The sequence below is a fragment of the Drosophila gunungcola genome, unplaced genomic scaffold, assembly GCF_025200985.1.
Source record: "Drosophila gunungcola strain Sukarami unplaced genomic scaffold, Dgunungcola_SK_2 000086F, whole genome shotgun sequence".
In the NCBI taxonomy this organism is placed as follows: domain Eukaryota; kingdom Metazoa; phylum Arthropoda; class Insecta; order Diptera; family Drosophilidae; genus Drosophila; species Drosophila gunungcola.
In genome coordinates this window covers 264,166-276,409 of record NW_026453248.1, presented here as the reverse complement: position 1 = coordinate 276,409, position 12,244 = coordinate 264,166, and the positions used below count along the sequence as shown (strand labels likewise).

The following is a 12,244-nucleotide window of genomic DNA, read 5'->3' as shown; positions in this document are numbered from 1 at the left end:
CAAGTCTTATTTAGAAAGGGGTTACATCATTAAAATCACAAAAAATCTACCCAAAATTGAAAACCAACATTTAAATGCAGATTTTAGAAAACTAAGCCGCAAGTCATTTAGATATACCATTTTGAAATCGGATGTCTGTAAGAAAAGTTATGGATTTAAAAGTGCAGCATTTTAGACACTTTTCCGCAAAGTCATTTTTCGCAAATTTAGAAAGGGGTTACATCATTAAAATGACAAAAAAATCGATCCAAAATTACAAATCAAGATTTAAATGCAGATTTTCAGAGAATTAAGCCACAAGTCTTTAAAGGTATGCCATTTTGAAGTTGGACGTCAGTAAGAAAAGTTATGGATTTATAACTGCAGTATTTTGGTCACTTTTTTGCAATGTCATTTTTCGCAAATTTAGAAAGGGATTAAATCATTAAAATACAAAAAATCGACCCAAAACTACAAACAAATATTAAAATGCAGATTTACAGAGAATTAAGCCACTTGTCTTAAAAAATATACCGTTTAGAAATCGGATGTCTGTAAGAAAAGTTATGGATTTAAAAATGCAGCCTTTTGGTCACTTTTCCGCAAAGTCATTTTTTGGATATTTAGAAAGGGGTTACATCATTAAAACTACAAAAAAATCTACCCAAAATTACAAACCAAGATTTAAATGCAGATTTTTAGAGAATTAAAACGCAAGTCTCTAAAGATATACCATTTTCAAATCGGACGTCTGTGAGAAAAGTTATGGATTTAAAAGTACTGCATTTTAGACACTTTTCCGCAAAGTCATTTTTTGGATATTTAGAAAGGGGTTACATCATTAAAATTACAAAAAATCGACCCAAAATTGCAAACCAAGATTTAAATGCAAATTTTTAGAGAATGGAAACGCAAGTCTTTAAAGACATACCATTTTGAAATCGGATGTCTTTAAGAAAAGTTATAGATTTAAAAGTGCAGCATTTAAGACACTTTTCCGCAAAGTCATTTTTCGCAAATTTAGAAAGGGGTTACATCATTAAAATGACAAAAAATCGACCCAAAATTACAAACCGAGACTTAAATGCAGATTTTTAGAGAATTAAACCACAAGTCTTCAAAGGTATGCCATTTTGAAATTGGATGTCAGTAAGAAAAGTTATGGATTTAAAACTGCAGCATTTTGGTAACTTTTTCTCAAAGTCAATTTCGCAAATTTAGAAATTATTATTAAAATTGCAAAAAATCGACCCAAAATTACAAACCGAGATTTAAATGCAGATTTTTAGAGAATTAAAACGCAACTCTCTAAAGATATACCATTTTCAAATCGGACTGTAAGAAAAATTATGGACTTAAAACTGCAGTTTTTTTGGTAATTTTTCCGTAAAGCTATTTTTTGGAAATTCGGTAAATCCCAAAATTACAAATTAAGTCTTAGGAGCAGAATTAAATTCAAAATTCATCGGAAGAGTTATTTTTGCGGAGAAGTCACTGTACTTTGACACAAACACACAGAAGAGACCCGAACACTGTGGACTGGCGGACTATTGTTGACTGCACATTTCGTTTATTGCTACTGCTTCTGTTTTTGCCCCTGCCGCTGCCACGCCCCCCCAGCTTCTGGCTCTTCCTCTTCCGGCAAATGGAGGGAATTGGAGGGGAAGTGCAGGGAAAACGGAGAAAGCAGAAAGCAGAGAAGAGAGAAAAGCGAAGGAAGTAGGGGAAATCCTCAACCAACTGCAGGCCGTATATATAGAGTGCAGCGTAAGCTTTTGGGCTTGGGAATGTTAATGGGGTCACCACGCCCACTCAGTTCGCCCCCTCTCTCCCCCATCACCCCATGCCACCTCTCTCTTCTTACGGCTGCGATTGTTGTGGCAGAATGTAAAATTGATCAATTTGGGCGTCAAGTCTGGCAGGAACTTTCTCTGTCTTTGATGGGCCACAAAACCCCAACGCTGCCATCCCATCCTATTCGACATACCACACTTGGGTTTTCTTTCTGCCCATCATGTGCAAATATGTATATTTTATGCCCACTTCCCGGGGACTTGAAAACCCAAACAAGGACGAGGTTTCGGCTGTATCACCCGAACGAACGCCCTAATTGTGTTGGCAGTCATAATGCAATTGAAGGGTTGACTGCTGGCCATCGTTTCATATGAATGAAGGGTGCTCCGTGGTCCTTCGGCCCGGATGTTCACTAGGGATAATATAAAACTCCTCTTTATCAAGAGATTGGAAATATTAAAGTGATCTGTAAAACAAATAATTTTATTTTTAGGTTTTCTATTTTATTTTAAAAATGTCTTAGTATTCTAATGGGTATTATTTTTAATGGATTTAAAGCCCATCGAGTTTTCAATAGTGTCATCGATTTTATGGAAAACAAACTAAAGACAACTACAGACTTAAAATTGTGCTCTAAGGTATTTAAACTCTAAGCTGAATCCTTAAAACCTATATTAATTTGATCTTTACCACTGTCATTTCATAAAAACAAAACATTCTTAAATCATCATTTAGGTTTCTAACCGCTGAAACAAGAAAAACTAATATTATACATTAGAAAACTTATTTTATATCACACTCAAGATGTCCAAACCTCCCAAAATTAACTTGTTTGTAAAGTGAATTAAGTTTTTACTTATTTTTTATGAAAGAATTTAACTTGTTTAATTAAATACGGGTTGTAATTTGTTACTTACCTTTGGAAATACAGAGGGAGGGTAGCTTTCCAGCACATACCGACCACACTCAAAAAGGAGAGTCCCAGGAAGTAGTGCCACCCCACAAACCGACCCATTTCCATGGCGTTCATGTGCAGGCATCGTTCCCACCCGCAAAATCCACCCAACCAACCAATGCCACCCCTCAAAAAAGGCAGAGTTGCCACATAATTCGATTACCATGCATGCAATGGCATGCAGTGCACATCTGGTTTTGGCAAAAAGTGTAAGTCCCACACACATCACACACCACCCGCCACCACACACACACACACACACACACACACACACACACACACACACACACACACACACACACACACACACACACACACACACACACACACACACACACACACACACACACACACACACACACACACAGACACACACACCCACCGCCCACATGCAGCCCATTCAAATGGGAGTGGCACGCACCACACTGACGGATGAGTCGCAGCGCTAAGTGGCGTTAAATCCGGAAGTACGGGGAGTCCAGTATAAGCACATATGCATAAACACATGCACAGACAGAAAAATGTGGTACAAAATTTAAGTAAAAATCTGTGATTTTGTTACTACAAAAACCAGTGTTCACTTACACATGAAAAATAAATATGATATATGAGTTTCAAATTTCAGATTATTAGTTTTAAGGATTTAAAAAAAAGTTTAACATACATAACAAATGATCCCGAGATATAATACATCTTTTAGATCTTTAAAAATACCCTTTTATTTCGAATGAAATGTCTTCAGTGTACAAGATTATTTTATTAAGAAATGTAATAGCAGTAAATTGGAATCTAATCAGTTAAAATTAAATTAAAGAGCTTTACCCCTACAAGTGGCATTAAAACTTCTTCATTTATATTGATGATAAGATACTTTTAACAATTGTTCGCCATAAATTATAAATTAACTTCTGTGTAAGCCGGCATTAAGACTAATATGTCATGGGAACGGACAGCAGTGGTTGGAGTATGGGGATTTGACCAAGCCACACTTTAATGTGTCAGCCACACGACTCGTAGACATTTTCCAAGTGTCACTAGCCGGTTGCGAGTTGTGAGTTGAGAGTTTGCGAATTGTGGACTGTGTACTGTGGACTGTGGACTGTGGCAGTACGGATTGCGAATTGCGAATTGCGAATTGGGGATTGCAGACTGGGTTTTGCGGACAATCCAGTGGCCGGGTTGGCCAACCGAGCGGATGTTTCGATATGCGCATTATGCCTCAAGGGTCCTTTTGGCCTCCACTTTCGGTAGCCACTGCTATTGCTGTTGCTGTTGCTGTTGCTGTTGCTCCACTTCTATTGCCAATTTCCTTCACACACACACACACACTCACACCTGCACAATCTCAGTATAACCACCACACACTCGTCTCGATCACACGCAGATACAAATGCACACAAGGGTGGTCCTAAAATCAAAACTTTATAGTCATTGTCTAATGTTTGTTGTGCAATAAATGTAATTTTAAGTTAAACCAATGGTCCTAAAGTTTTCTTAAAAATTACTTATACGACATAAAAGGCAATAGTACGTATGAGTAATATCGTTTGAATCTAGTGCGTTTAACCGTTGAGCTCATTTTTCCACAAAATGCAGTGCAAGTGTGAACCACCCTAATTTGTACAATAGTACACACATATATGGTCCGATTTTTAGGGCTTTATAATGCACTGATATAATTAAATACCAGAAGGCAAATTAATTTATATAATAGAACTGTGGTTCTATTATTGAGTAAATATTTTAAACATTTTAAAGTATTGAACAAAATTTTAAAACAAAAATACAGCTAAATATTACAAATAATATTCGGTGTAATATTGTTTTCGGTTTTAAATCCCAAGAACGAACCATCACATTAATATATTTTTAGATCTGTAAAAAAAAATAGTGCTGAATATGAGTTCGTGTTAATGTATGTATAAATAAGATAAGTAAAAGGTATTACCTGATCTTGGTAGGAAATTCAAAGATTATTTTTCAGTGCAGCCAGCAGCACACACATTTTCCCCTTCGTTTGCCACCCCGGTTTGTAGTGAGTTAATTGCATCAGTCGCAGGCATCGAATGCACGGGCAGCGATTGGAATTATGCTGTTTCTGTTGCATTAAAAATGGAAATTCTGTGCGCTTCATTATGCCGTATATGCCCCGCATGGCCATCTCCATTTCCCTGGCCATGCATTTCCCACAGTAGGGCATTCAATTACAAAAAGTCCGCCCGACGAAAGGGGTGTGTGAGAATCAATAGGAAATGGGAAATGGGAAATGTGAAATGTGAAATGTGAAGAACTGTCTCTTTAAGCATAGCATACATATATTTACATAAACCCAAGCCCAGCTGGGAAGTGGAACGAGAACAAAACAAAAATACAATACAATACAAATGAGCCTTATCAGACTGTCACATTCACCAGGATTCGGCAAAAAGTGCCTAAAGCCTATCATTTCTGATTTGTTTTCCAATTTGGGATTATGAAGCCTTAGCTCTAATTGGTTTCATCATTCCCACACAATTTTTGGACTTAAGAGTTTAAGACATTGTCAAAAACTAGTCTAGTAAAACGTTTCTCAAAAGTAATTATGTTTTGTAAGATTTTCAAATGTAAATGCGATGAGTTCAAATCCATATCAAATTAGACTTCACTTTAGTAAAATCTTGGAGAAGGTGAAAATCGCAAAAGGCCACAAATCTTAAGGTACAGTTGTGCGCGCGGCGACTAATCAATTTCAAGGGAGCGTAGACTTTGTGTAACTGCCGAATCGCTGGATTTTCGCTGACCATTCTTTTTAATCTTGTTTATCTGCCAGTTCTTCGAATCCATCAGATAGTCCCTTAAAAAAAAATATATGAATTAAAAATTGCCAATAGAAATATGAAGTCACTTAAAAAGATATCAATGCTGTGAAAAGCAAAGTCTTCTCTTGCAATGAATACTTTTAGTCCAAGGAAGTAGTCACCTCTGCTCTTTGAGCAACTGCATCCACTGCTGCTTCAGATCGGACATTTTTCCCGCCTCGCCGCCGTACTCCTCCGGCAACATGGAGCGTGGAAAGTGACGGTATGGGGTCTCCGAATCGGGCAAATGGAAGTGGATCAGCTTGAAGACCTCGCCCTTGATAAACGGCCGAACCACGGCCATGACCTTGTCCACAAACGAGGGGCAGTTGATCACGTGGATCTCCTTGAGCCGCACAGGATGCGCCTCCTGGACGAACTTCATGTAGACCCGCAGCGCTCCCAAGGCCGTTTTGGTCAGGTGGCGCAGCGTGTAGCCGGCCATGTCGAAGACCGGTATCTCCCCATCCGACAAACGCTCCTCATTCTCCGTGGCGAAGCGACAGTCGGCCACCATGAAGAACACCTTGATCGCAGCCGTGAAGTTGAACTGTGAACAAAAATATATTTTTTATGAGAAATCGCATAAACGTCAACTGCGATTAAATTTGATTTCAAATTTACTGAGTAGCAACACTGATAAAATATTTGAAAAAGTTAAAACAAAAATCCAAGATTAATTACGATCTAAAGTCCAATAGTTTTGTAATTATTTGTTTGTCCACAAAGGCATATTGCGTTGTTTAAAAGCTAATATTTAAATAGTAAAGAAATGAAATAACTCTTTTAAAAAGAGGTAAAATAAAAGGGTATGAATTTTAAATACCATTCACCCATCAAATCAATATAAAATTGTTATCAAGCTGTTATTCAAAGATGGCTTATTGTTTAATTCACTTCAAAACTTACCTTGTCTGCATCGAAGTCGATCAGGCGGTAAAAAAGCAGTTTGTTATTTTCCGGTGTCAAACCGGGCAACGGCACCAGATCTCTGCAAGTGAAAATGCCAGGGAAACGGTTAACATAATTCTGGACACCCCACTTAATTCACCATTCCCCATTATCCATTCAAACCAAACCGGTTTTGAACTAATAGCAGTGCAAGCCAATGCACTCTCTGTACACTAAGCAAAAACAAGCCCTAAATCAACATTGCGAATTGCCTGTAAGCTCATGGAGTTCACAAGATCTAAGCTAATATCAGACAATCTAATGGCATAGCCAGATATTCAAACGTTATTTCCAATTTCACAGGAATTTCAGTTGATTGAATGTTGATTGGAATGCCGCCACTAAAATCAAAGTCTCAGTCGGTGTTTAAAGTCTGTATTGTATCGTTAATGTCTCGATAAAATTCTGTTATGACTTTTCTGTCGGTACTAATTTTGATTGATTTTCTGCAGGAAATTTATAGTGGATTGTAAACTTTGGTCCGATGAAGCAGATACATACATTTTAATTTCCGGAACAAAATTTTGTGTAACCATTTCGGTAATTTGGTTAATACTTAAAAGCTGTAATTAAAATACGATTTATTTAGCTAAATATGTATGTGGATAAACACGTTTAACTTGGTAATAAATTTTTTATTTAGTCTCAAATTTATTGTCGTATACGGGTACTATTATCGTTATTTTTTGGCACTTAACTTAATTAACAATTGCTTTTAATGCACGCATAAATCTTAACTTCTTTTTGTTTGTTTTAAATGTTGATTACGTTTGAGACCTTCATTTTGAAATAAGAACTTTATAAAAATAAAAACAGGTCTGGAGTTTAGAAAACTTTAAATATTTTATTTACCCAATCCTTGAAATTCCTTCTCAGCAGAAAAATGCACACAACTTGGCCTAAAATGTTTTTTACCTATTAAGTTTCGTTATATTTGCTCAAAAGTTCTAGCCTTAGTTAGACCATTAATACTATGTTTATCATATAATAGAATGCATGTAAATTCCTAAAATAATTATGTGATCAATTAACGTGTCCATTCTTGAGAATTTGGCTATAAAGTTTTAATCGTAAATTTCTTTTTATGATTCCCTCATCTTTAACGGTTTAATCTTCTATTATTCAGGTAATTTTCTCTTACTCCATTATTAAATAGTTTTTTATTTATAATATGTTAGGATTAGGCTATGAATTCAAAAGGATTCCGAGAACAAATCACTGATCGGGAAATTCGTCTGAGATGGTTTTATTGTAATATCCCGGATCCAAACTCCCGAAACCCCTATATCTGGGTACTCACGCGACTTTCAGTAGCTGCTGGGAACTGTCGTCCAGCGGATCGCGATCGATGAAGATGTGGGCATGCTTGTTTCGCAGTCCGTAATTGAGTTCCAAGAGTCGTTGGGCGGCGGACAAATCATTTCGGGTCGTGTGCAGAAAGCGGCGCAGCAGCAGTCGGGCTGCGGAGGAACACGAATGCGAATTAACGTGAGTATAGTACAGCAGGTGATCGGCGGTACAGGTGCATTCATCAGTCATTGCGGTTGCGGTCGTTATGCAACTGGCTGCGGTTCCCATCGTACAGGCAATATTGACCCACAGTCAAAGTTGGCCAAGTCGACGATAATCACACAGGGAAAAATCTCTAAGAACTAATTAGTAAGCTAAACCTAATTGGTATCTTTAATTTGTTTAAATTGTTAACAAGTGTCATGCCAAATATTTAAAATATCAAATTTTGAGTACAAGGGTTATTTTTATTTATTTTGTTATATTATGTTTTTATCACTTTATAAGATATTTTCTGTTTTTGGCTCTTGGCATATTAAAAAGAATTAACAACATTTTTTATAATTTTTATTTAGGTTTCTACTGCTTTTTGGTTTCTGATTCAAAACAGTAAAAACTATAATTTTTGAAATACCAATTTTTTTAACTTTTTATTTAGCTATTGTACGCTCTTTGAAAAAATTGTAAGCTCCAATTTCTTAATTTAAATTTGATAAAAGATTTTAAACTGTTTTTTTTCAACTGTTCAGATCAAATTTTAATTTAAGATCAAGGCATATTTGTAATAACTTTAGCACAATAAAAAATACAAAAAAAACACATTTTTATTAAATTTCTAGTAGATGCGCAAAATGATCTGCATTTCTTTCGGTGCTCTCGACGGTTGAAGAGAAAAGTGGGTTTTTGCGATCTGACCCACTTGGCAATACGAACATATATTCTGCGGTAATTGCGGCTGCGATTTGAGCCACTCCTGCAGCTCCGAAATCCGTTTGGTCATCAGTTGATCCTCGTTTTTCTCGTTTGATTGCACCATTTTGCAGGGTTAAGCTTCACCGTTGCACCCACAAGAACTATCGGAACTATCGGACTTCCGCGAGGGAGCGAGACAGCGGATGGAGCGCGAGCGAGAGGGGACAATTGAGTTTGGAGCGTCTGTGCGACGCTAATTCGCGACTGCAACTGATTGGAACTTCGTTATTTTGGCTTTTCGTCAAGTCTCTGCCTCTGGAACTCTGCCTCAGTCGGCGTCGCTGCTCTGCCGACGTAGCAGCTGGAATGGCCAATAAAAAGTACTGGAATACGGCCGAAAAGGGGGGCTGAACAAGGGGGATAAAGTCTGGCGATCATGCATTGTATTTTGCATTCTTGGCGTTGCCATCTCGCTTTTAAAGGAAATATACTTTTTTATCATTGTTTTGGTTCACAAAAACTCAAAATATTAATCCAATATATACAGTTCCATAATAAATATTATTAAAACCATTACCATTATTAAATGAATGAACTATTTATAAAAAAACTTATGATTTTGCAAGTTATTTATTTTATAAGATTTTTGGTTTATTTATTGATGGCCAATGCTTATATTACTTTACTTTCTTTTGATTTTTGTATTTTCTGCTGACTCAAACCAATGATCTAGATTTCATTAATTTAGTTTTAGTTTAGCACATATGCTTATTCTTATACACAGAAAAAAAAGACGATTTATAAGATAATAGATTCTCATCATACTTAACATTTAATTATAATATTATCTGTCGAAATTATTTTGGTATGGTGCTGTTTTGGAATTTTCTTTAAAACAAAGATTGAGCTTACAAAACGTAGCACTTAAAACAAATAAGGACTAATAGCCTGTAAAAGAAGGTCCACTTTTCTTTTTTTTTTATAATTAACTATGTTTAAACATTTCATTATTGGTAGGTAATACATTTGTATATAATTAAATCTTTGTCTTATCGCATCTTAAATTAAAATAATTTTTGTCACTGCAGTGTTTACTTTTCTATTTGTTTGTGGTTATTTTTAAAATATTTTATAATGCCGTCAGCGCTAAATAGCTCCATACTCGGGCGGTGTTGTGCAATTTACATTGTTGACTTTTCTGTGTCAGAAGGTCGAAAAGCGACATATTGTTTTTTTTTTTGCGTGTGCGTATTGCGTGGGCGCTGTGCGGTTTTTCCGGCTTTCCACCTCTCAACGCGAACCATTGCCATGTTTGGCGGCATTTTGTTCGCCCATTTTTTCTTCGGTTTTGGTTTTGGTTTTTTTTCAGCTTTATCGCGACATTGGCAAACAATTTTCGGCAAGGCGAAGTCGCGCTCCACTTGTTATGCTGCTCTGCTCCCGGCTGAGCTGGCCAACTGAACTGGCTTGGCTCGAAGTCTTTCGGACGTGTTTCGCAAGTTAAAACGAATCCAAACTATTTACAACCTACCACTCTGAAACGGCGACAACAAAGCATACATATATGAACATGAATTAAAACAAAACTGTCAAAAAGAAGCAGCGGCGGCGAAAGCGAATTTGGGTACATTTTTGTTGGTGGCTCATAGAACACAGCAGACAACTGAAATTTACACATTTCGGCCGGCGGTCGTGTTACTATACGAGTATTACAGTCCAACTTCGATAGTTTGGTTTTTCTTTTACGAGAATATCATTTTTTTTCTTTTAATTTTATCTTTCCCACATGATATATTCTACAAATAAAACTTTAAAACGTATAGTTCTCAAATCTTTTTTGAATTTAACTTAAATTGCCTTTCCTTCTGAATGTCAAAATTTGCTTTACACATTTCTTGATTTCCTAAAAAATAGTACAAATAAATTTTAAAATTGTTTAATTTTTTCATTTTTAGAAAATGTTTTAGGCATTAGAAAATTACTCATACGACATGTTGGCCATTGCAATTCTACTCATTGAAACAATTTGAAACAATGTGTTCAGCTAATTTGTTTTACATTTTAAGTCAAAATAAGTATGACTTAAAATAATTTAAAATGATTTTAACATTTGAATTAACAACCAAAAATTAATCATACGACACGTTGGTAAGGAAAAATTTAGTATAATAAAGTTTCAAATGTAAAGACCATTAAGTTAAAAAGTACCTCAAAATGTAAATATATTCACCGTTCAGTTTATGGAAGTCTGACTGTATCTGACGGTAGCCAATTTAATGCAGCTGTTAACTTATTAAGCTGAAAGCAAACGCAGCAAAAACACGCACAAGTTCACATTCAAGTCTCTTGAAAAGCGCTGAGTGGCCTTGAAAATGGAACATAGCCGGCCAATAAATGCTTTAAAACAAAGCCCTACGCAGACTTTAAAAAAAGTGCTAACTGCCAAATTAAAATGGTCAACGTACCATTCGAAATATACGTGGAGTTGGGAATTATGGTCATGTGAATAGTTCACTTCGTTCTTGGCACTTTTCGGTGACCTTAGCTATAGGGTAGTGCACTAAAATAAATTATAAATTAAATTCAATGTAACAGGAAATTGAAATGTATATTTAATTCAATTTAAGACAATATTTAAATTTGTATTCTAATTTAAAACAATTCTTGTATTTCAAAGAAATATTAAAATGATTGGAAATTTATCAAACATTTATCATATATTCGCCAATGAACAAATACTTTTAATATCTGCTCGGTTTTGAAAATAACAACTTTAGCGGTTATTTGGGAGATAAAAATTTAAAGTCTTGCCAATCATGGCAAAGTGCATTTAGTAATAATGCACATGCTATTTGCATCATTTTGCAAATCAATTAGCTACAATATTCGCACTTGAAGTTAATTGCGGTCACAGCATCATCAATGCAAGCGGTCAAAACAAATTGGCGTTTACAAGTCATGCAAATCAGTTACATTTCGGCAAGCTTAAGAATGATATATGCATATTCAGATAAGGTAAAAATCAAAGCTTTTAAAGCTGCAATCCCGCAGTCACCAAAAATGAATGATCATTGGACATGGTGTAACTTTAGCGGATCAAAAAAAGGTATGTGGGTATAAAGTAATTCTCATAATTTTAGTCGGGCACACCATCTAAAGTTTGTTATTGGTTTCTTAATATTAACACCCATTAATCAAAATCAAAAATTTCTTCACACATCTTAGGACGATGACATGAGGACCATGAATCTACATTTTCTGTTCTTTTTTGTCCCAGTTTTAATTTGCTAAAATAATACATTCTAAAATTTAATCTAATTCAATGTAATTTAAGTAAGAGTTTTGTTTTGACTGTTAGTTTTTTAGGAAATGTATATCAGTCTTTTTAGTAATATTTAAGTTTTTGTGGAACTATAAGTGAAATTAACTATGAGGCGGCACTTTAAATTATTATTAGAAATCCTGAAAATAACTAATAACGAAACTTTAAAAGTAAGCGTAATTTGCATTTTTGCAAAGTAGGCTA

General features: G+C 35.6%; 1 protein-coding gene across 1 annotated transcript; it reads right to left on the bottom strand.

Moving 5' to 3' along the window:
- Positions 1-5,025: 5,025 nt before the first annotated feature.
- Positions 5,026-9,071, bottom strand: LOC128264969 (alpha-tocopherol transfer protein). The gene is made up of 5 exons (XM_053000720.1): positions 8,740-9,071; positions 7,817-7,976; positions 6,475-6,556; positions 5,688-6,115; positions 5,026-5,561 (listed from the first exon to the last, which is right to left on the bottom strand). The coding sequence occupies exons 1-5, from the start codon at positions 8,840-8,842 to the stop codon at positions 5,447-5,449; spliced, it is 888 nt and encodes a 295-aa protein (XP_052856680.1). The 5' UTR covers positions 8,843-9,071; the 3' UTR covers positions 5,026-5,446.
- Positions 9,072-12,244: the final 3,173 nt, after the last annotated feature.

Bases quoted from the DNA above. Each gene is read 5' to 3' on its own strand.
- LOC128264969 (XM_053000720.1), bottom strand. From the start codon at position 8,842: ATGGTGCAATCAAACGAGAAAAACGAGGATCAACTGATGACCAAACGG. The intron at 7,977-8,739 runs GTTCGTATTGCC...GTTCCTCCGCAG, and splicing joins GCAATTACCGCAGAATATAT to CCCGACTGCTGCTGCGCCGC. The intron at 5,562-5,687 runs GTGACTACTTCC...TTTTTTTTTAAG, and splicing joins CAGTTGCTCAAAGAGCAGAG to GGACTATCTGATGGATTCGA.